Genomic DNA, 20,888 nt, shown 5'->3' with positions numbered 1-20,888 from the left:
AAATGTATTTGCTTTAGGTTGCTTTCCAAACACTTAAACGACACACCCTGTCCCCTCAGCCCTCAAATTAAGTGGACGCTTCTGATAACGTTTCATGACGTCTGACGAGTAGACACTTTGCAGTGCGAAGGAGGCAGGAATGATTTTTAAATGGACCGGGACTTTCCCGGAAAGGTGTCAGTCGTTCGTTCCGCGACGACCGGTAGTTTATGGGTGCTTTACATACGCTACAGTCAATTATGATTGTCTGCTTATATTAACTATATCATTATTAATATACGCCTACTGTATGATACCTAGCAAATTAACTAACGTTAGCCTGCCTAGTTGGAACTTCTGAAGAAGGAAATGTTTTTATTTCTACAATTTCCAAAAAGCTAAAACAAACAAAAACATCATGACTTTTATGAGACGTGTTCTTGCATTACAGACAATGTAATCGCCATCACACTGCCCCATCAAATCAAATTGTATAAGTCACATGCGCCGAATATAACCTTACAGTGAAATGCTTACTTTACGAGCCTCTAACCAACAATGTAGTTTAAAATTATTATTGGGGGGTTGCTCTGACTTGCACTGTCAACTGTGGAACCTTATATAGACAGGTGTGTGCCTTTCCAAATCATGACCAATCAATTGAATTTACCAGTTGGACAATCAAGTTGTAGAAACATCTCAAGGATGATCAATGGAAACAGGATGCACCTGAGCTCAATTTTGAGTCTCGTAGTCAAAGGTCTGAATACTAATGTAAATAAGGTATTTATGTGTTAATTTTTTTATAAATTTGTTTTCGATTTGTCATCATGGGTGTAGTGTGGATTGATGAGAAGAAAAAAATAATTGTATCAATTTTAGAATAAGGCTGTAACGTAACAAAATGTAGAAACGGGTCTGAATAGTTTCCGAACGCACCGTATAATAATACTTCCTACATGCAACTCCCTTAAACATGTAACATTTAATTTTACTCAACTAATTGCTTTGCAATGTCGCGCGTCAAGCGCAGCATTTTTCCACCGGCAGCACCCATTGGGTATTCGTTGTGCGGAGGCGGTTTGAACGTTAAATGACGAGACAGAGGCATTGATGCGAGTAACCAGTCTTGTTCAGTACATGACAACACATCCGGGTATCTCAAGCACCCCGGTAAAACACAAGAGTTGCAGTGATGAACATTTACCAACAGATGGCATCGCTGTGCCTTCTTACACCCATAACAGAGGCGTACCTAAACGTTCACTTTTTCAACAGTGTGTTGAAGTGGCTGACAGAGAGCAGACTAGAAGCATGCCCCGTTAATGAGGCAGCTGGAGTTGTATAGTATTTCTCCGACCCAGACAAAAAAGATGATATTGAAGTTTATCTGTGCGGTTGTTACCCGGTCGCTATTTCTCCTCATCTCTCTGATAGGAGTATGGAGGGTGGTCTGGGTTAAGAATAATGCTCTTTATTGGTTCTTGACGATCCTTTATCTTCCTCTGGTGGTCGAGATGATTTTAACCCTGAAGAGAAAACAATTACAGGATTATAAATGGTAAATCTAAATAACATTAGAACTGTGAAATGACTTTTTCTTAAAGTTTAGTCGCCTTGACTGTTTGTTTTTAATACCTTTTCATGTTATCTTTCCGTGTCTCCAGGTTTTCTCCTGCCATCTTCCTGTTCCTCATCAGTATCATTCCATCTCTATGGATTCTAGAGTTACATCATCAGCAGAACAAAGCTACTGATTCCAGGGTAAGGACTTTGGTCTTCTGTTTTATTTAGGATTTTTAATCATTTATTCCTTCACTTTAGTTGTACATTTATTTGTAACTTGCATAATGAGCGGAAATCATATACTCTGTGTAAATGATGCTGAATGTAATCATATACTCTGTGTAAATGATGGTGGATGTAATCATATACTGTGTGTAAATGATGGTGAATGTAATCATATACTGTGTGTAAATGATGGTGAATGTAATCATATACTGTGTGTAAATGATGGTGAATGTAATCATATACTGTGTGTAAATGATGGTGAATGTAATCATATACTCTGTGTAAATGATGGTGAATGTAATCATGTACTGTGTGTAAATGATGGTGAATGTAATCATATACTCTGTGTAAATGATGGTGAATGTAATCATATACTCTGTGTAAATGATGGTGAATGTAATCATATACTCTGTGTAAATGATGGTGAATGTAATCATATACTCTGTGTAAATGATGGTGAATGTAATCATATACTCTGTGTAAATGATGGTGAATGTAATCATATACTCTGTTTAAATGATGGTGAATGTAATCATATACTGTGTGTAAATGATGGTGAATGTAATCATATACTGTGTGTAAATGATGGTGAATGTAATCATATACTGTACTCTGTGTAAATGATGGTGAATGTAATCATATACTCTGTGTAAATGATGGTGAATGTAATCATATACTGTGTGTAAATGATGGTGAATGTAATCATATACTGTGTGTAAATGATGGTGAATGTAATCATATACTCTGTGTAAATGATGGTGAATGTAATCATATACTGTGTGTAAATGATGGTGAATGTAATCATATACTCTGTGTAAATGATGGTGAATGTAATCATATACTGTGTGTAAATGATGGTGAATGTAATCATATACTCTGTGTAAATGATGGTGAATGTAATCATATACTCTGTGTAAATGATGCTGTTTCTTTTCTGTTGTCCATACTGTAGGCTAGAACACATAGTATCGTATGAATTTAACTCATGTACTGTATGTCTGTTCATCCTCAGTGTGACAAACTGGATTCATCTGAAAACATAAAGAGCCTGTTAAACATGTGGAGAGGGAATTCCACCAATGGCAGCGAGACGTTACTCCAGGTGGGCAGAAGCCACAGTGTTTCCTGTGTCCTGCAGGTTTTTCCTACAGGCCTGTCGAGACAGAGGCTGTCTTTCCTACAGGCCTGTCGAGACAGAGGCTGCCTTTAACACCAGTTTGTTTGGTAGTGCTGCTGTTGCACCTCAAAGACTTTATTGTGAGCTCAGACTTTTTATAACTAAAATAGATCTACAGAAGTTGTTTTTTAACTAAACAACCCTAAATAAAAACTATTACAAGCTTCGTCACACAGGACTTTTATTCATGTGGCAGACTGCTGCTGGCTGTAGTACCCTCCCCTGGCCTGAACTGGGCTCTCCCTTAACCTCTTAGAAAACATTCATTCATGTTTTTTAAGGAGATTTTAAGATACTGATCTTTAATAATAACAACACTGGTTGGAGTTAATAACCTCCAATCAGTTATACTAACCACTATGTGTCTCTCTGGTTGGAGTTACCTAGTCATTAATAACCTCCAATCAGTTATACTAACCACTATGTGTCTCTCTGGTTGGAGTTACCTAGTCATTAATCAGTTATACTAACTATGTGTCTCTCTGGTTCGAATCAGTAATCAGTTATACTAACCACTATGTGTCTCTCTGGTTCGAGTTACCTAGTCATTAATAACCTCTAATCAGTTATACTAACCACTATGTGTCTCTCTGGTTGGAGTTACCTAGTCATTAATAACCTCTAATCAGTTATACTAACCACTATGTGTCTCTCTGGTTGTAGTTAATAACCTCTAATCAGTTTTACTAACCACTATGTGTCTCTCTGGTTGGAGTTACCTGGTCATTAATAACCTCTAATCAGTTATACTAACCACTATGTGTCTCTCTGGTTGGAGTTACCTAGTCATTAATAACCTCTAATCAGTTATACTATATGTGTCTCTCTGGTTGGAGTTACCTATCATTAACCACTAATCAGTTATACTAACCACTATGTGTCTCTCTGGTTGGAGTTACCTAGTTTAATAACCTCTAATCAGTTATACTAACCACTATGTGTCTCTCTGGTTGGAGTTACCTAGTCATTAATAACCTCTAATCAGTTATACTAACCACTATGTGTCTCTCTGGTTGTAGTTAATAACCTCTAATCAGTTATACTAACCTCTATGTGTCTCTCTGGTTGGAGTTACCTAGTCATTAATAACCTCTAATCAGTTTTACTAACCACTATGTGTCTCTCTGGTTGGAGTTACCTAGTCATTAATAACCTCTAATCAGTTATACTAACCACTATGTGTCTCTCTGGTTGGAGTTACCTAGTCATTAATAACCTCTAATCAGTTATACTAACCACTATGTGTCTCTCTGGTTGGAGTTACCTAGTCATTAATAACCTCTAATCAGTTATACCAACCACTATGTGTCTCTCTGGTTGGAGTTACCTAGTCATTAATAACCTCTAATCAGTTATACTAACCACTATGTGTCTCTCTGGTTGGAGTTACCTAGTCATTAATAACCTCTAATCAGTTATACTAACCACTATGTGTCTCTCTGGTTCGAGTTACCTAGTCATTAATAACCTCTAATCAGTAATACTAACCACTATGTGTCTCTCTGGTTGGAGTTACCTAGTCATTAATAACCTCTAATCAGTTATACTAACCACTATGTGTCTCTCTGGTTGTAGTTAATAACCTCTAATCAGTTATACTAACCACTATGTGTCTCTCTGGTTGGAGTTACCTAGTCATTAATAACCTCTAATCAGTTATACTAACCACTATGTGTCTCTCTGGTTGGAGTTAATAACCTCTAATCAGTTATACTAACCACTATGTGTCTCTCTGGTTGGAGTTACCTAGTCATTAATAACCTCTAATCAGTTATACTAACCACTATGTGTCTCTCTGGTTGGAGTTACCTAGTCATTAATAACCTCTAATCAGTTATACTAACCACTATGTGTCTCTCTGGTTGGAGTTACCTAGTCATTAATAACCTCTAATCAGTTATACTAACCACTATGTGTCTCTCTGGTTACCTAGTCATTAATAACCTCTAATCAGTTATACTAACCACTATGTGTCTCTCTGGTTGGAGTTATTAATAACCTCTAATCAGTTATACTAACCACTATGTGTCTCTCTGGTTGGTTATTATACTAACTAGTCATTAAATAACCTCTAATCAGTTTTACTAACCACTATGTGTCTCTCTTGGTTACCTAGTCATTAATAACCTCTAATCAGTTATACCCACTATGTGTCTCTCTGGTTGGAGTTAATAACATTAATAACCTCTAATCAGTTATACTAACCACTATGTGTCTCTCTGGTTGGAGTTACCTAGTCATTAATAACCTCTAATCAGTTATACTAACCACTATGTGTCTCTCTGGTTGGAGTTACCTAGTCATTAATAACCTCTAATCAGTTATACTAACCACTATGTGTCTCTCTGGTTGGAGTTACCTAGTCATTAATAACCTCTAATCAGTTATACTAACCACTATGTGTCTCTCTGGTTGAGTTACCTAGTCATTAATAACCTCTAATCAGTTATACTAACCACTATGTGTCTCTCTGGTTGGTCAGTTATACTAACCATTATGTGTCTCTCTGGTTGAGTTAATAACCTCTAATCAGTTATACTAACCACATGTGTCTCTGGTTGGAGTTACCTAGTCATTAATAACCTCTAATCAGTCTAACCACTATGTGTCTCTCTGGTTGGAGTTAATAACCTCTAATCAGTTATACTAACCACTATGTGTCTCTCTGGTTGGAGTTACTAGTCATTAATAACCTCTAATCAGTTATACTAACCACTATGTGTCTCTCTGGTTGGAGTTACCTAGTCATTAATAACCTCTAATCAGTTATACTAACCACTATGTGTCTCTCTGGTTGGAGTTACCTAGTCATTAATAACCTCTAATCAGTTATACTAACCACTATGTGTCTCTCTGGTTGGAGTTACCTAGTCATTAATAACCTCTAATCAGTTATACTAACCACTATGTGTCTCTCTGGTTGGAGTTACCTAGTCATTAATAACCTCTAATCAGTTATACTAACCACTATGTGTCTCTCTGGTTGGAGTTACCTAGTCATTAATAACCTCTAATCAGTTATACTAACCACTATGTGTCTCTCTGCTTGGCCCAACAGGGTTCAGTATCTCTGTTGTCGTCAGTGTGCGCTAACGACTGGATCCTGGCCCTGCACCAGACCCTGTTGATCCTGCTGGTCATAGGGAAGTGGCTGCTCCCTGTTGCAGGAGGGGTGACCAGGGATGAACTGTCTCAGCTCCTCCTCATCTTCGTAGGCACTGCCGCTGACATCCTGGAGTTCACCTCAGAGACACTGTTGGATGTCAAGTAGGTCCCTGACCTCTAACCCCTAACCCTAACCTCAGAGATACTGTCTGATGTATGTATTTTAAGTCAGTAGACATTATATGTAGCCTGGATGTCAGTCTGTTTCTGCACTCTTGGCATGACAATTCCATAATGAACAGAAACAGACTGGACCCAGGCTACAGTACCATGACCAGAAACAGACTGGACCCAGGCTACAGTACCATGACAATTCCATAATGAACAGAAACAGACTGGACCCAGCCTATAATACCATGACAATTCCATAATGAACAGAAACAGACTGGACCCAGGCTATAGTACCATGACAATTCCATAATGAACAGAAACAGACTGGACCCAGGCTATAGTACCATGACAATTCCATTAGGAACAGAAACAGACTGGACCCAGGCTATAGTACCATGACAATTCCATAATGAACAGAAACAGACTGGACCCAGGCTATAGTACCATGACAATTCCATAATGAACAGAAACAGACTGGACCCAGGCTATAGTACCATGACAATTCCATTAGGAACAGAAACAGACTGGACCCAGGCTATAGTACCATGACAATTCCATAATGAACAGAAACAGACTGGACCCAGGCTATAGTACCATGACAATTCCATTAGGAACAGAAACAGACTGGACCCAGGCTATAGTACCATGACAATTCCATAACGAACAGAAACAGACTGGACCCAGGCTATAGTACCATGACAATTCCATAACGAACAGAAACAGACTGGACCCAGGCTACAGTACCATGACAATTCCATAATGAACAGAAACAGACTGGACCCAGGCTACAGTACCATGACAATTCCATTAGGAACAGAAACAGACTGGACCCAGGCTACAGTACCATGACAATTCCAATAGGAACAGAAACAGACTGGACCCAGGCTACAGTACCATGACCAGAAACAGACTGGACCCAGGCTATAGTACCATGACCAGAAACAGACTGGACCCAGGCTACAGTACCATGACCAGAAACAGACTGGACCCAGGCTATAGTACCATGACCAGAAACAGACTGGACCCAGGCTATAGTACCATGACCAGAAACAGACTGGACCCAGGCTATAGTACCATGACCAGAAACAGACTGGACCCAGGCTATAGTACCATGACCAGAAACAGACTGGACCCAGGCTATAGTACCATGACCAGAAACAGACTGGACCCAGGCTATAGTACCATGACCAGAAACAGACTGGACCCAGGCTATAGTACCATGACCAGAAACAGACTGGACCCAGGCTATAGTACCAGTGCAGATAAACATACATGTGATGGTTTCTGCAGCTTCACACCCTTACCAATGTTAAACTATGTCTCCTACAGGGACAGCAGTCCCAGCATGGTGTACGTCATCCTCGGAGTCTGGACGTGGAGTATGTTCCAGTTTCCTCTTCACCTGTCAGGTACTGTGTGTTTCTATCCTGGCTCTTCTTATGGTTACGGTAACCATAATGTTATTGCTGTGTTATACAGGGAATTACGGTAACCATAATGTTATTGCTCTGTTATACAGGGAATTACGGTAACAATAATGTTATTGCTCTCTTATACAGGGAATTACAGTAACCATCATGTTATTGCTCTGATATACAGGGAATTACAGTAACCATAATGGTATTGCTCTGTTATACAGGGAATTACGGTAACCATAATGTTATTGCTCTGTTATACAGGGAATTACGGTAACCATAATGTTATTGCTCTGTTCTACAGGGAATTATCAAAATCAAATCAAATCAAATGTATTTATATAGCCCCTCGTACATCAGCTGATATCTCAAAGTGCTGTACAGAAACCCAGCCTAAAACCCCAAATAGCAAGCAATGCAGGTGTAGAAGCACGGTGGCTAGGAAAACTCCCTAGAAAGGCCAAAACCTAGGAAGAAACATAGAGAGGAACCAGGCTATGTGGGGTGGCCAGTCCTCTTCTGGCCGTGCCGGGTGGAGATTATAACAGAACATGGCCAAGATGTTCAAATGTTCATAAATGACCAGCATGGTCAAATAATAATAATCACAGGCAGAACAGTTGAAACTGGAGCAGCAGCATGGCCAGGTGGACTGGGGACAGCAAGGAGTCATCATGTCAGGTAGTCCTGGAGGCATAGTCCTAGGGCTCAGGTCCTCCACGAGAGAAAGAAAGAGAGAAAGAGAGAATTAGAGAGAGCACACTTAAATTCACACAGGACACCGGATAAGACAGGAGAAGTACTCCAGATATAACAGACTGACCCTAGACCCCCGACACATAAACTACTGCCGCATAAATACTGGAGGCTGAGACAGGAGGGGGTCAGGAGACACTGTGGCCCCATCCGATGACACCCCAGGACAGGGCCAAACAGGAAGGATATAACCCCACCCACTTTGCCAAAGCACAGCCCCCCACACCACTAGAGGGATATCTTCAACCACCAACTTACCAACCTGAGACAAGGCCGAGTATAGCCCACAAAGATCTCCGCCACGGCACAACCCAAGGGGCGCCACCCAGACAGGATGACCACATCAGTGAATCAACCCACTCAGGTGACGCACCCTCCCAGGGACGGTATGAAAGAGCCCTAGTAAGCCAGTGACTCAGCTCCTGTAATAGGGTCAGAGGCAGAGAATCCCAGTGGAAAGAGGGGATTCGGCCAGGCAGACGACAGCAAGGGCGGTTTGTTGCTCCAGAGCCTTCCGTTCACCTTCACACTCCTGGGCCAGACTACACTCAATCATATGACCCACTGAAGAGATGAGTCTTCAGTAAAGACTTAAAGGCTGAGACCGAGTTTGCGTCTCTTACATGGGTAGGCAGACCATTCCATAAAAATGGAGCTCTATAGGAGAAAGCCCTGCCTCCAGCTGTTTGCTTAGAAATTCTAGGGACAATTAGGAGGCCTGCGTCTTGTGACCGTAGCGTACGTGTAGGTATGTACGGCAGGACCAAATCAGAGAGATAGGTAGGAGCAAGCCCATGTAATGCTTTGTAGGTTAGCAGTTAAACCTTGAAATCAGCCCTTGCCTTGACAGGAAGCCAGTGTAGGGAGGCTAGCACTGGAGTAATATGATACATTTTGTTGGTTCTAGTCAGGATTCTAGCAGCCGTGATTTAGCACTAACTGAAGTTTATTTAGTGCTTTATCCGGGTAGCCGGAGAGTAGAGCATTGCAGTAGTCTAACCTAGAAGTGACAAAAGCATGGATAAATTTTTCTGCATCATTTTTTGGACAGAAAGTTTCAGATTTTTGCAATGTTATAGATGGAAAAAAGCTGTCCTTGAAATGGTCTTGATATGTTCTTCAAAAGAGAGATCAGGGTCCAGAGTAACGCCTGAGGTCCTTCACAGTTTTATTTGAGACGACTGTACAACCATTAAGATTAATTGTCAGATTCAACAGAAGATCTTTGTTTCTTGGGACCTAGAACAAGCATCTCTGTTTTGTCCGAGTTTAAAAGTAGAAAGTTTGCAGCCATCCACTTCCTTATTTATGTCTGAAACACATGCTTCTAGCGAGGGCAATTTTGGGGCTTCACCGTGTTTATGGTGAATTATGGTAACCATAATGTTATTGCTCTGTTATACAGGTGATTACGGTAACCATAATGTTATTGCTCTGTTATACAGGTGATTACGGTAACCATGATGTTATTGCTCTGTTTTACGGTTGATTACGGTAACCATAATGTTATTGTACTGTTTGTTATACATGGAATTATGGTAACCATAATGTTATTGCTGTTATACAGTTATACAGGGAATTACGGTAACCATAATGTTATTGCTCTGTTATACAGGTGATTACGGTAACCATAATGTTATTGCTCTGTTATACAGGTGATTACGGTAACCATAATGTTATTGCTCCGTTATACAGGGAATTACGGTAACCATAATGTTATTGCTCCGTTATACAGGTGATTACGGTAACCATAATGTTATTGCTCTGTTATACAGGTGATTACGGTAACCATGATGTTATTTTTTAAACATTTTTATTTCACCTTTATTTAACCAGGTGGGCTAGTTGAGAACAAGTTCTCATTTACAACTGCAACCTGGCCAAGATAAAGCAAAGCAGTTTGACACAAACAACAACACAGAGTTACACATGGAATAAACAAACATACAGTCAATAATACAGTACAAAATCTATATACAGCATGTGCAAATGAGGTAGGATAAGAGAGGTAAGGCAATAAATAGGCCATGGTGGCGAAGTAATTCCAATATAGAAATTAAACACTGGAATGGTAGGATGTGCAGAAGATGAATGTGCAAGTAGAGATAATGGGGTGTAAAGGAGAAAGATAAATAAATAATACAGTATGGGGATGAGGTAGATTGAAGGGCTGTTTACAGATGAGCTACGTACAGGTGCAGGGAACTGTGAGTTGCTCTGACAGCTGGCGCTTAAAGTCAGTGAGGGAGGTAAGAGTCTCCAGCTTCAGATTTTGCAGTTCGTTCCAGTCATTGGCAGCAGAGAACTGGAAGGAGAGGCGGCCAAAGGAAGAATTGGCTTTGGGGGTGACCAGTGAGATGGCACGTGCTATGGGTGGGTGCTGCTATGGTGACCAGTGAGCTCAGATAAGGCGGGGCTTTAGCTAGCAGAGACTTGTAGATGACCTGGAGCCAGAGGGTTTGGCGACGAGTATGTAGTGAGGGCCAGCCAACGAGAGCATACAGGTCGCAGTGGTGGGTAGTATATGGGGCTTTGGTGACAAAACGATGGCACTGTGATAGACTGCATCCAATTTGTTGAGTAGAGTATTGGAGGCTATTTTGTAAATGAGTCGAAAGCCTTGGCCAGGTCGATGAATACGGCTGCACAGCAATGTCTCTTATCGATGGCGGTTCTGATATCTTTTTAGTACCTTGAGCGTGGCTGAGGTGCACCCATGACCAGCTCTGAAACCAGATTGCATAGCGGAGAAGGTACAGTGAGATTCGAAATGGTCAGTAATCTGTTTGTTAACTTGGCTTTCAAAGACCTTAGAAAGGCAGGGTAGAATAGATATAGGTCAGTAGCAGTTTGTGTCTAGAGTGTCTCCCCCTTTGAAGAGGAGGATGACCACGGAAGTTTTCCAATCTTTGGGAATCTCAGACGATACGAAAGAGAGGTTGAACAGGCTAGTAATAGGGTTGCAACAATTTCGGCAGATAATTTTAGAAAGAGGGGTCCAGATTGTCTAGCCCGGCTGATTTGTAGGGGTCCAGATTTTGCAGCTCTTTCAGAACATCAGCAATCTGGATTTGGGTGAAGGAGAAATAGGGTGTGTGCAGGGTGCCGGGCAGTTGACCAGGGTTGGGGGTAGCCAGGTGGAAAAGCATGGCCAGCCATAGAGAAATGCTTATTGAAAATTCTCCATTATTGTGGATTTATCGGTGGTAACAGTGTTTCCTAGCCTCAGTGCAGTGGGCTGCTGGGAGGAGGTGCTCTTATTCTCCAGAACTTTTTTTGAGTTTGTGCTACAGAATACACATTTCTGCTTGTTCTGTTATACAGGGAATTATGGTGACCATAATGTTATTGTACTGTTATACAGGAATTATGGTAATGACAATATTTTCCACCAGAATTTCTTGGGACCCCACTGCAAATATATTTATATTTATTTTATTCAGTCAGTATGTATGTGGCGATATTTAGACACAGATTCTGGATTTCAATGTCACTAACTTATCCCGCATGGCCAGCTGACCAATGTCTCTTCTCTCCCCAGTGTCTACCTCCAGACCTGATGAATATTCAGAGGGGGACCAGGGTGTGTCTCTGCTGGCCAGACTAAGGACAGATATCTGGAGCATGGTGGAGAGCCTCTTCGTCCAGGACGGACCCTTCCTGGTGGTCCGCCTCACCCTCATCCTCTACTTCCACGTCATACACCAGATGCTCATCTTCTTCGCCATCAAGAACTTCCTGGTGGTCATTCTGACCTTCTACCGTCTGTTTGCCATCTACTGCAACTACAAGGCTTCAGGTTGATCTGTTAATGTCACGACTTCAGAAGTCGGTCCCTCTCTTGTTCTGGCGACGTTCGGCGGTCGACGTCACCGGTCTTCTAGCCATCGCCCATCCACCATCCACCTTCTCGCCGATCCACCTTTCATTTTCCATTTGTTTTTGTCTTTCCACACACCTGGTTCCAATTCCATTCATTACATGTTGTTTATTTAACCCTCTGTTCCCCCATGTCCTTGTCCGGGGATTATGTTTGCTTGTGCACGTTATGCTGGTGTGGGTTAGGGTGGTAGAGGGGGCCCACGTTATGCTGGTGTGGGTTAGGTGGTAGAGGGCCTTGTGCACGTTATGCTGGTGTGGGTTATGGTAGAGGGCTGCTTGTGCACGTTATGCTGGTGGGGGTTAGTGGTAGAGGGCTGCTAGTGCACGTTATGCTGGTGTGGGTTAGGGTGGTAGAGGGCTGCTAGTTTATGCACGTTATGCTGGTGTGGGTTAGGTGGTAGAGGGCTGCTGTGCACGTTATGCTGTGTGGGTTAGGTGGTAGAGGGCTGCTTGTGCACGTTATGCTGGTGTGGGTTAGGTGGTAGAGGGCTGCTTGTGCACGTTATGCTGGTGTGGGTTAGGGTGGTAGAGGGCTGCTTGTGCACGTTATGCTGGTGTGGGTTAGGTGGTAGAGGGCTGCTTGCACGTTATGCACGTTGTGCACGTGCTGGTGTGGGTTAGGTGGTAGAGGGCTGCTTGTGCACGTTATGCTGGTGTGGGTTAGAGGGCTGCTTGTGCACGTAGAGGGCTGCTAGTGCACGTGCACGTTGCATGCTGGTGTGGGTTAGGTGGTAGAGGGCTGCTTGTGCACGTTATGCTGGTGTGTTAGGTGGTAGAGGGCTGCTTGTGCACGTTATGCTGGTGTGGGTTAGGTGGTAGAGGGCTGCTTGTGCACGTTATGCTGGTGTGGGTTAGGTGGTAGAGGGCTGCTAGTGCACGTTATGCTGGTGTGGGTTAGTGGTAGAGGGCTGCTAGTGCACGTTATGCTGGTGTGGGTTAGGGGTGGTGGAGACGGGCTGCTTGTGCACGTTATGCTGGTGTGGGTTAGGGTGGTAGAGGGCTGCTTGTGCACGTTATGCTGGTGTGGGTTAGGGTGGTAGAGGGCTGCTTGTGCACGTTATGCTGGTGTGGGTTAGGGGTGGTAGAGGGCTGCTTGTGCAGGCTGCTTGTACGTTATGCTGGTGTGGGTTAGGGTGGTAGAGGGCTGCTTGTGCACGTTATGCTGGTGTGGGTTAGTGGTAGAGGGCTGCTTGTGCACGTTATTGTCACGCCCTGGTCTAAGTATTTTGTGTTTTTCTTCATGTATTGGGTCAGGCCAGGGTGTGGCATGGGTTTTTGTATTGTGGTGTGTTTTGTCTTGGGGTTTTGGTGTGTATGTATTTGGGATTGTAGCTAGTGGGGTTATCTAGCAAAGTCTATGGCTGTCTGGAGTGGTTCTCAATCAGAGGCAGGTGCTTATCGTTGTCTCTGATTGGGAAACATATTTAGGCAGCCATATTCTTTGGTTGTATTGTGGGTGATTGTCCTGAGTGTCTTGACGTCCTTATTCTGTGTTAGTTTGCACCAGTTTAGGCTGTTTCGGTTTTCATTACGCTTATTGTTTGTTGAGTTTTGTATTGATTCGTGTTACGTTTGTTTTAAATAAACATGAATCGCAATCGAGTTGCAGTTTGGTCAGTTTGGGGATGTTATTCGAAACATAATGTAAACTTTCACTGCTATGCGGATGACACACAGCTGTACATTTCAATGAAACATGGTGAAGCCCCAAAATTGCCCTCGCTAGAAGCATGTGTTTCAGACATAAGGAAGTGGATGGCTGCAAACTTTCTACTATTAAACTCGACAAAACAGAGATGCTTGTTCTAGGTCCCAAGAAACAAAGAGATCTTCTGTTGAATCTGACAATTAATCTTAATGGTTGTACAGTCGTCTCAAATAAAACTGTGAAGGACCTCGGCGTTACTCTGGACCCTGATCTCTCTTTTGAAGAACATATCAAGACCATTTCGAGGACAGCTTTTTCCATCTACGTAACATTGCAAAAATCAGAAACTTTCTGTCCAAAATGATGCAGAAAAATTAATCCATGCTTTTGTCACTTCTAGGTTAGACTACTGCAATGCTCTATTTTCCGGCTACCCGGATAAAGCACTAAATAAACTTCAGTTAGTGCTAAATACAGAATCCTGACTAGAACCAAAAATTTGATCATATTACTCCAGTGCTAGCCTCTACACTGGCTTCCTGTCAAAGCAAGGGCTGATTTCAAGGTTTTACTGCTAACCTACAAAGCACTACATGGGCTTGCTCCTACCTACCTCTCTGATTTGGTCCTGCCGTATACCTACACGTGCTACGGTCACAAGACGCAGGCCTCTAATTGTCCCTAGAATTTCTAAGCAAACAGCTGGAGGCAGGGCTTTCTCCTATAGAGCTCCATTTTTATGGAACGGTCTGCCTACCCATGTCAGAGACGCAAACTCGGTCTCAACCTTTAAGTCTTTACTGAAGACTCATCTCTTCAGTGGGTCATATGATTGAGTGTAGTCTGGCCCAGGAGTGGGAGGGTGAACGGAAAGGCTCTGGAGCAACGAACCGCCCTTGCTGTCTCTGCCTGGCCGGTTCCCTCTTTCCACTGGGATTCTCTGCCTCTAACCCTGTTGCAGGGGCTGAGTCACTGGCTTGCTGGGGCTCTCTCGTGCCGTCCCTGGGGGTGCGTCACCTGGCACTGTTGTGGTCGGCCTGTCTGGGTTGCCCCCCTTGGGTTGTACCGTGGCGGAGATCTTTGTGGGCTATACTCGGCCTTGTCTCAGGATGGTAAGTTGGTGGTTGAAGATATCCCTCTAGTGGTGTGGGGGGATGTGCTTTGGCAAAGTGGGTGGGGTTATATCCTTCCTGTTTGGCCCTGTCCGGGGTGTCCTCGGATGGGGCCACAGTGTCTCCTGACCCCTCCTGTCTCAGCCTCCAGTATTTATGCTGCAGTAGTTTATGTGTCAGCTAGGGTCAGTTTGTTATATCTGGAGTACTTCTCCTGTCCTATTCGGTGTCCTGTGTGAATCTAAGTGTGCGTTCTCTAATTGTCCCTTCTCTTTCTTTCTCTCTCTCGGAGGACCTGAGCCCTAGGACCATGTCCCAGGACTACCTGACATGAGGACTCCTTGCTGTCCCCAGTCCACCTGGCCATGCTCCTGCTCCAGTTTCAACTGACCTGAGCCCCTTGCCCCAGGACTACCTGACATGAAGGCTCCTTGCTGTCCCCAGTCCACCTGACTGTGCTGCTGCTCCAGTTTCAACTGTTCTGCCTTATTATTATTCGACCATGCTGGTCATTTATGAACATTTGAACATCTTGGTCATGTTCTGTTATAATCTCTACCCGACAGCCAGAAGAGGACTGGCCACCCCACATTTCCTCTCTAGGTTTCTTCCTAGGTTTTGGCCTTTCTAGGGAGTTTTTCCTAGCCACCGTGCTTTTACACCTGCATTGTTTGCTGTTTGGGGTTTTAGGTTGGCTTCTGTTTTGAGATATCAGCTGATGTACGAAGGCTATATAAATAAATTTGATTTGATTTGATTTGATTTGGTCGACTCTCCTTCACCATATGAAAACCGTGACAGTTATGCTGGTGGGGTTAGGGTGGTAGAGGGCTGCTTGTGCACGTTATGCTGGTGTGGGTTAGGGTGGTAGAGGGCTGCTTGTGCACGTTATGCTGGTGTGGGTTAGGGTGGTTGAGGGCTGCTTGTGCACGTTATGCTGGTGTGGGTTAGGTGGTAGAGGGCTGCTTGTGCACGTTATGCTGGTGTGGGTTAGGTGGTAGAGGGCTGCTTGTGCACGTTATGCTGGTGTGGGTTAGGTGGTAGAGGGCTGCTTGTGCACGTTATGCTGGTGTGGGTTAGGTGGTAGAGGGCTGCTAGTGCACGTTATGCTGGTGTGGGTTAGGTGGTAGAGGGCTGCTTGTGCACGTTATGCTGGTATGGGTTAGGGTGGTAGAGGGCTGCTTGTGCACGTTATGCTGGTGTGGGTTAGGGTGGTAGAGGGCTGCTTGTGCACGTTATGCTGGTGTGGGTTAGGGTGGTAGAGGGCTGCTTGTGCACGTTATGCTGGTGTGGGTTAGGGTGGTAGAGGGCTGCTTGTGCACGTTATGCTGGTGTGGGTTAGGGTGGTAGAGGGCTGCTTGTGCACGTTATGCTGGTATGGGTTAGGGTGGTGGAGGGCTGCTTGTGCACGTTATGCTGGTGTGGGTTAGGGTGGTAGAGGGCTGCTTGTGCACGTTATGCTGGTGTGGGTTAGGGTGGTAGAGGGCTGCTTGTGCACGTTATGCTGGTGTGGGTTAGGGTGGTAGAGGGCTGCTTGTGCACGTTATGCTGGTGTGGGTTAGGGTGGTAGAGGGCTGCTTGTGCACGTTATGCTGGTATGGGTTAGGGTGGTAGAGGGCTGCTTGTGCACGTTATGCTGGTGTGGGTTAGGTGGTAGAGGGCTGCTTGTGCACGTTATGCTGGTGTGGGTTAGGTGGTAGAGGGCTGCTTGTGCACGTTATGCTGGTGTGGGTTAGGGTGGTAGAGGGCTGCTTGTGCACGTTATGCTGGTGTGGGTTAGGGTGGTAGAGGGCTGCTTGTGCACGTTATGCTGGTGTGGGTTAGGGTGGTAGAGGGCTGCTTGTGCACGTTATGCTGGTGTGGGTTAGGGTGGTAGAGGGTGTGCTAGTGCACGTTATGCTGGTGTGGGTTAGGGTGGTAGAGGGCTGCTTGTGCACGTTATGCTGGTGTGGGTTAGGGTGGTAGAGGGCTGCTTGTGCACGTTATGCTGGTGTGGGTTAGGTGGTAGAGGGCTGCTTGTGCACGTTATGCTGGTGTGGGTTAGGTGGTAGAGGGCTGCTAGTGCACGTTATGCTGGTGTGGGTTAGGGTGGTAGAGGGCTGCTTGTGCACGTTACGCTGGTGTGGGTTAGGGTGGTGGAGGGCTGCTTGTGCACGTTATGCTGGTGTGGGTTAGGGTGGTAGAGGGCTGCTAGTGCACGTTATGCTGGTGTGGGTTAGGGTGGTAGAGGGCTGCTTGTGCACGTTATGCTGGTGTGGGTTAAGGTGGTAGAGGGCTGCTAGTGCACGTTATGCTGGTGTGGGTTAGGGTGGTAGAGGGCTGCTTGTGCACGTTATGCTGGTGTGGGTTAGGGTGGTAGAGGGCTGCTTGTGCACGTTATGCTGGTGTGGGTTAGGTGGTAGAGGGCTGACAACAGAGGTGTCTGTCTGAACTGATTAATATCTCTGGGTTAGGGTGGTAGAGGGCTGACAGCAGAGGTGTCTTTCTGGGTTTTTAACAGTCACAGCTACTGACAAATTATGAACATAAGATTGTTAATGTTTGTTTGATCTCAAATGAGATCTTTGGGTGGTACCCTTTATTTGTACAGCCTATGGGTGCAACCCTTTATTTGTACAGCCTATGGGTGCAACCCTTTATTTGTACAGCCTATGGGTACAACCCTTTATTTGTACAGCCTATGGGTACAACCCTTTATTTGTACAGCCTATGGGTACAACCCTTTATTTGTACAGCCTATGGGTACAACCCTTTATTTGTACAGCCTATGGGTACAACCCTTTATTTGTACAGCCTATGGGTACAATGGGTACTGACCTATTTGTACAGCCTATGGGTGTTAACCCTTTATTTGATACAGACCTATGGGTACAACCCTTTATTTGTACAGCCTATGGGTACAACCCTTTATTTGTACAGCCTATGGGTGCAACCCTTTATTTGTACAGCCTATGGGTACAACCCTTTATTTGTACAGCCTATGGGTGCAACCCTTTATTTGTACAGCCTATGGGTGCAACCCTTTATTTGTACAGCCTATGGGTGCAACCCTTTAAATTACATCTAATTGGTCACATAGACGTGATTAGCAGATGTTATTGCAGGTGTAGCGAAATGCTTGTGTTTCTTGCTCCAACAGTTGTGACGGCCCTGAATTTTTCTGAACCGTCTCAGTGCTTCTCCTTCCAATAGGGCGCTTCCCCTTTAATTCCCAATTAAGTAGTGCTTCTCCTTCCAATAGGGCGCTTCCCCTTTAATTCCCAATTAAGTAGTGCTTCTCCTTCCAATAGGGCGCTTCCCCTTTAATTCCCAATTAAGTAGTGCTTCTCCTTCCAATAGGGCGCTTCCCCTTTAATTCCCAATTAAGTAGTGCTTCTCCTTCCAATAGGGCGCTTCCCCTTTAATTCCCAATTAAGTAGTGCTTCTCCTTCCAATAGGGCGCTTCCCCTTTAATTCCCAATTAAGTAGTGCTTCTCCTTCCAATAGGGCGCTTCCCCTTTAATTCCCAATTAAGTAGTGCTTCTCCTTCCAATAGGGCGCTTCCCCTTTAATTCCCAATTAAGTAGTGCTTCTCCTTCCAACAGGGCGCTTCCCCTTTAATTCCCAATTAAATAGTGCTTCTCCTTCCAATAGGGTGCTTCACCTTTAATTCCCAATTAAATAGTGCTTCTCCTTCCAATAGGGCGCTTCACCTTTATTTCCCAATTAAATAGTGCTTCTCCTTCCAAATGGGCGCTTCCCCTTTAATGCCCAATTAAATAGCGCTTCTCCTTCCAATAGGGCGCTTCCCCTTTAATGCCCAATTAAATAGTGCTTCTCCTTCCAATAGGGCGCTTCCCCTTTAATTCCCAATTAAATAGTGCTTCTCCTTCCAATAGGGCGCTTCCCCTTTAATTCCCAATTAAATAGTGCTTCTCCTTCCAATAGGGCACTTCACCTTTAATTCCCAATTGAATAGTGCTTCTCCTTCAATAGGGCGCTTCCCTTTAATTCCCAATTAAATAGTGCTTCTCCTTCCCATAGGGCACTTCCCTTTAATTCCCAATTAAATAATGCTTCTCCTTCCAATAGGGCGCTTCCCCTTTAATTCCCAATTAAATAGTGCTTCTCCTTCCAATGGGCGCTTCCCCTTTAATTCCCAATTAAATAGTGCTTCTCCTTCCAATAGGGCGCTTCCCCTTTAATTCCCAATTAAATAATGCTTCTCCTTCCAATAGGGCGCTTCCCCTTTAATTCCCAATTAAATAGTGCTTCTCCTTCCAATAGGCGCTTCCCTTTAATTCCCAATTAAATAGTGCTTCTCCTTCCAATAGGGAGCTTTCCTTTAATTCCCAATTAAATTTCCAGCATCAGCTGCGCAAAAGTGGGGTTGTGATGGAGACGTGTGAATCAGGACGTGTTCAACCCCAGTGCTGAAGCTTCTCTCTTCTGTTTATTTTGTTGCATTTAAAAGTGTGTTTGTAGCCTAATAACAAGTTTCCCAGGATAGTATCCACTTTGCGTCCGTTGGACTACAACTCTCCGTTGTTCTTCGTGGCCTTGTCTGACTGGCTACAACCTTTTTGTATGTATTTTATTTGTTTTGATGTATACTGTGATGATTTATGTAGTTAGTTGTAGTTGAGGACTTATTAAGAGTTGATACGCTTCATGGTTGTGTGGTAAAATAATTTGTTATATTGATTGTATGATTAATACTGGGTTTTGGCTACACTTGAATGAACGGACAAACATTGCGTGACAAAGGTCACTGGAGTTCCCTGAACTCCTTTACTCCTTTACCTTTGAAGCTTTCTACCTTCTCCACTGCGGTCCTGTAGATGTGGATAGGGGGTTGCTCCCTGCTGTTTCCACAATCATCTCCTTTGTTTTGTTGACGTTGAGTGAAAGGTTATTTTCCTGGCACCACACTCCCAGAGCCCTCACCTCCTCCCTGTAGGATGTCTCGTCCCCTTGTGGGCCCCCAGTGTTGAGGTTCAGTGAAAGGTTATTTTCCTGGCACCACACTCCCAGAGCCCTCACCTCCTCCCTGTAGGATGTCTCACCCCTTGTGGGCCCCCTAGTGTTGAGGTTCAGTGAAATGTTATTTTCCTGGCACCACACTCCCAGAGCCCTCACTCCTCCCTGTAGGATGTCTCGCTCTGTGGGGCCCCAGTGTTGAGGTTCAGGAAGTGGAGGAAGTTGTTACCTACCTTCACCAATGGAGTGAAGGGTACTATGGTGTTAAATGCTGAGCTATAGTCAATGAACAGCATTCTTACGTAGGTATTCCTCTTGTCCAGATGGGATAAGGCAGAGTGATGGTGATTGTATCGTCTGTGGATCTATTGGGGCGGTAAGCAAATGATTTGTACAGCCTGTGTGGGTAATGTCAGTGAATGGTTTTAATCAGTAGTCAGTATCGCTAGATAGTAGCAACGCTCATAACAGAAGAATGTAATTCCATGTCGTTTTATTATTGTGGTTATTATTGTGGTCCTTCTGTAGCACAGTTGGTAGAGCATGGCGCTTGTAACGCCAGGGTAGTGGGTTCGATTCCCGGGACCACCCATACGTAGAATGTAATTCCATGTCGTTTTATTATGCTGCATCTTTATTTTATTCATCAGTTGAATGTATGGCCAAGCGTTGCCTTAGCAGTTCAATCAAGTACAAATAGTTTATCTTTCATTTTAAAATCTGTAGAAACTATGAGAATAGAATGTTTCAGAACTTGTGTGAAAACATCACAGCACAGTTGAGAAAAAAAATATGACAATGGATGTTGGATGGTGGTCAGAGATAGATGGGAGGGGTTGAGGGGAGCTGAAGGGGGGGACTGGATGGTGGTCAGAGATAGATGGGAGGGGTTG

General features: G+C 44.0%; 1 protein-coding gene across 1 annotated transcript; it reads left to right on the top strand.

Moving 5' to 3' along the window:
* The first annotated feature begins 1,136 nt into the window (after window positions 1-1,136).
* Window positions 1,137-12,198, top strand: LOC127921940 (transmembrane protein 26-like). Its single transcript, XM_052505573.1, has 6 exons — window positions 1,137-1,540; window positions 1,647-1,743; window positions 2,783-2,872; window positions 6,006-6,214; window positions 7,553-7,632; window positions 11,936-12,198. Exons 1-6 carry the CDS (start codon window positions 1,305-1,307, stop codon window positions 12,196-12,198), a joined length of 975 nt encoding a protein of 324 aa, XP_052361533.1. The 5' UTR covers window positions 1,137-1,304.
* The last annotated feature ends 8,690 nt before the right edge of the window (window positions 12,199-20,888 follow it).

The sequence above is a fragment of the Oncorhynchus keta genome, unplaced genomic scaffold (assembly GCF_023373465.1).
Source record: "Oncorhynchus keta strain PuntledgeMale-10-30-2019 unplaced genomic scaffold, Oket_V2 Un_contig_2403_pilon_pilon, whole genome shotgun sequence".
Taxonomy (NCBI): Eukaryota; Metazoa; Chordata; class Actinopteri; order Salmoniformes; family Salmonidae; genus Oncorhynchus; species Oncorhynchus keta.
Note: the sequence above shows the minus strand (reverse complement) of the source record. Positions and strands in the feature narration are given on the sequence as shown.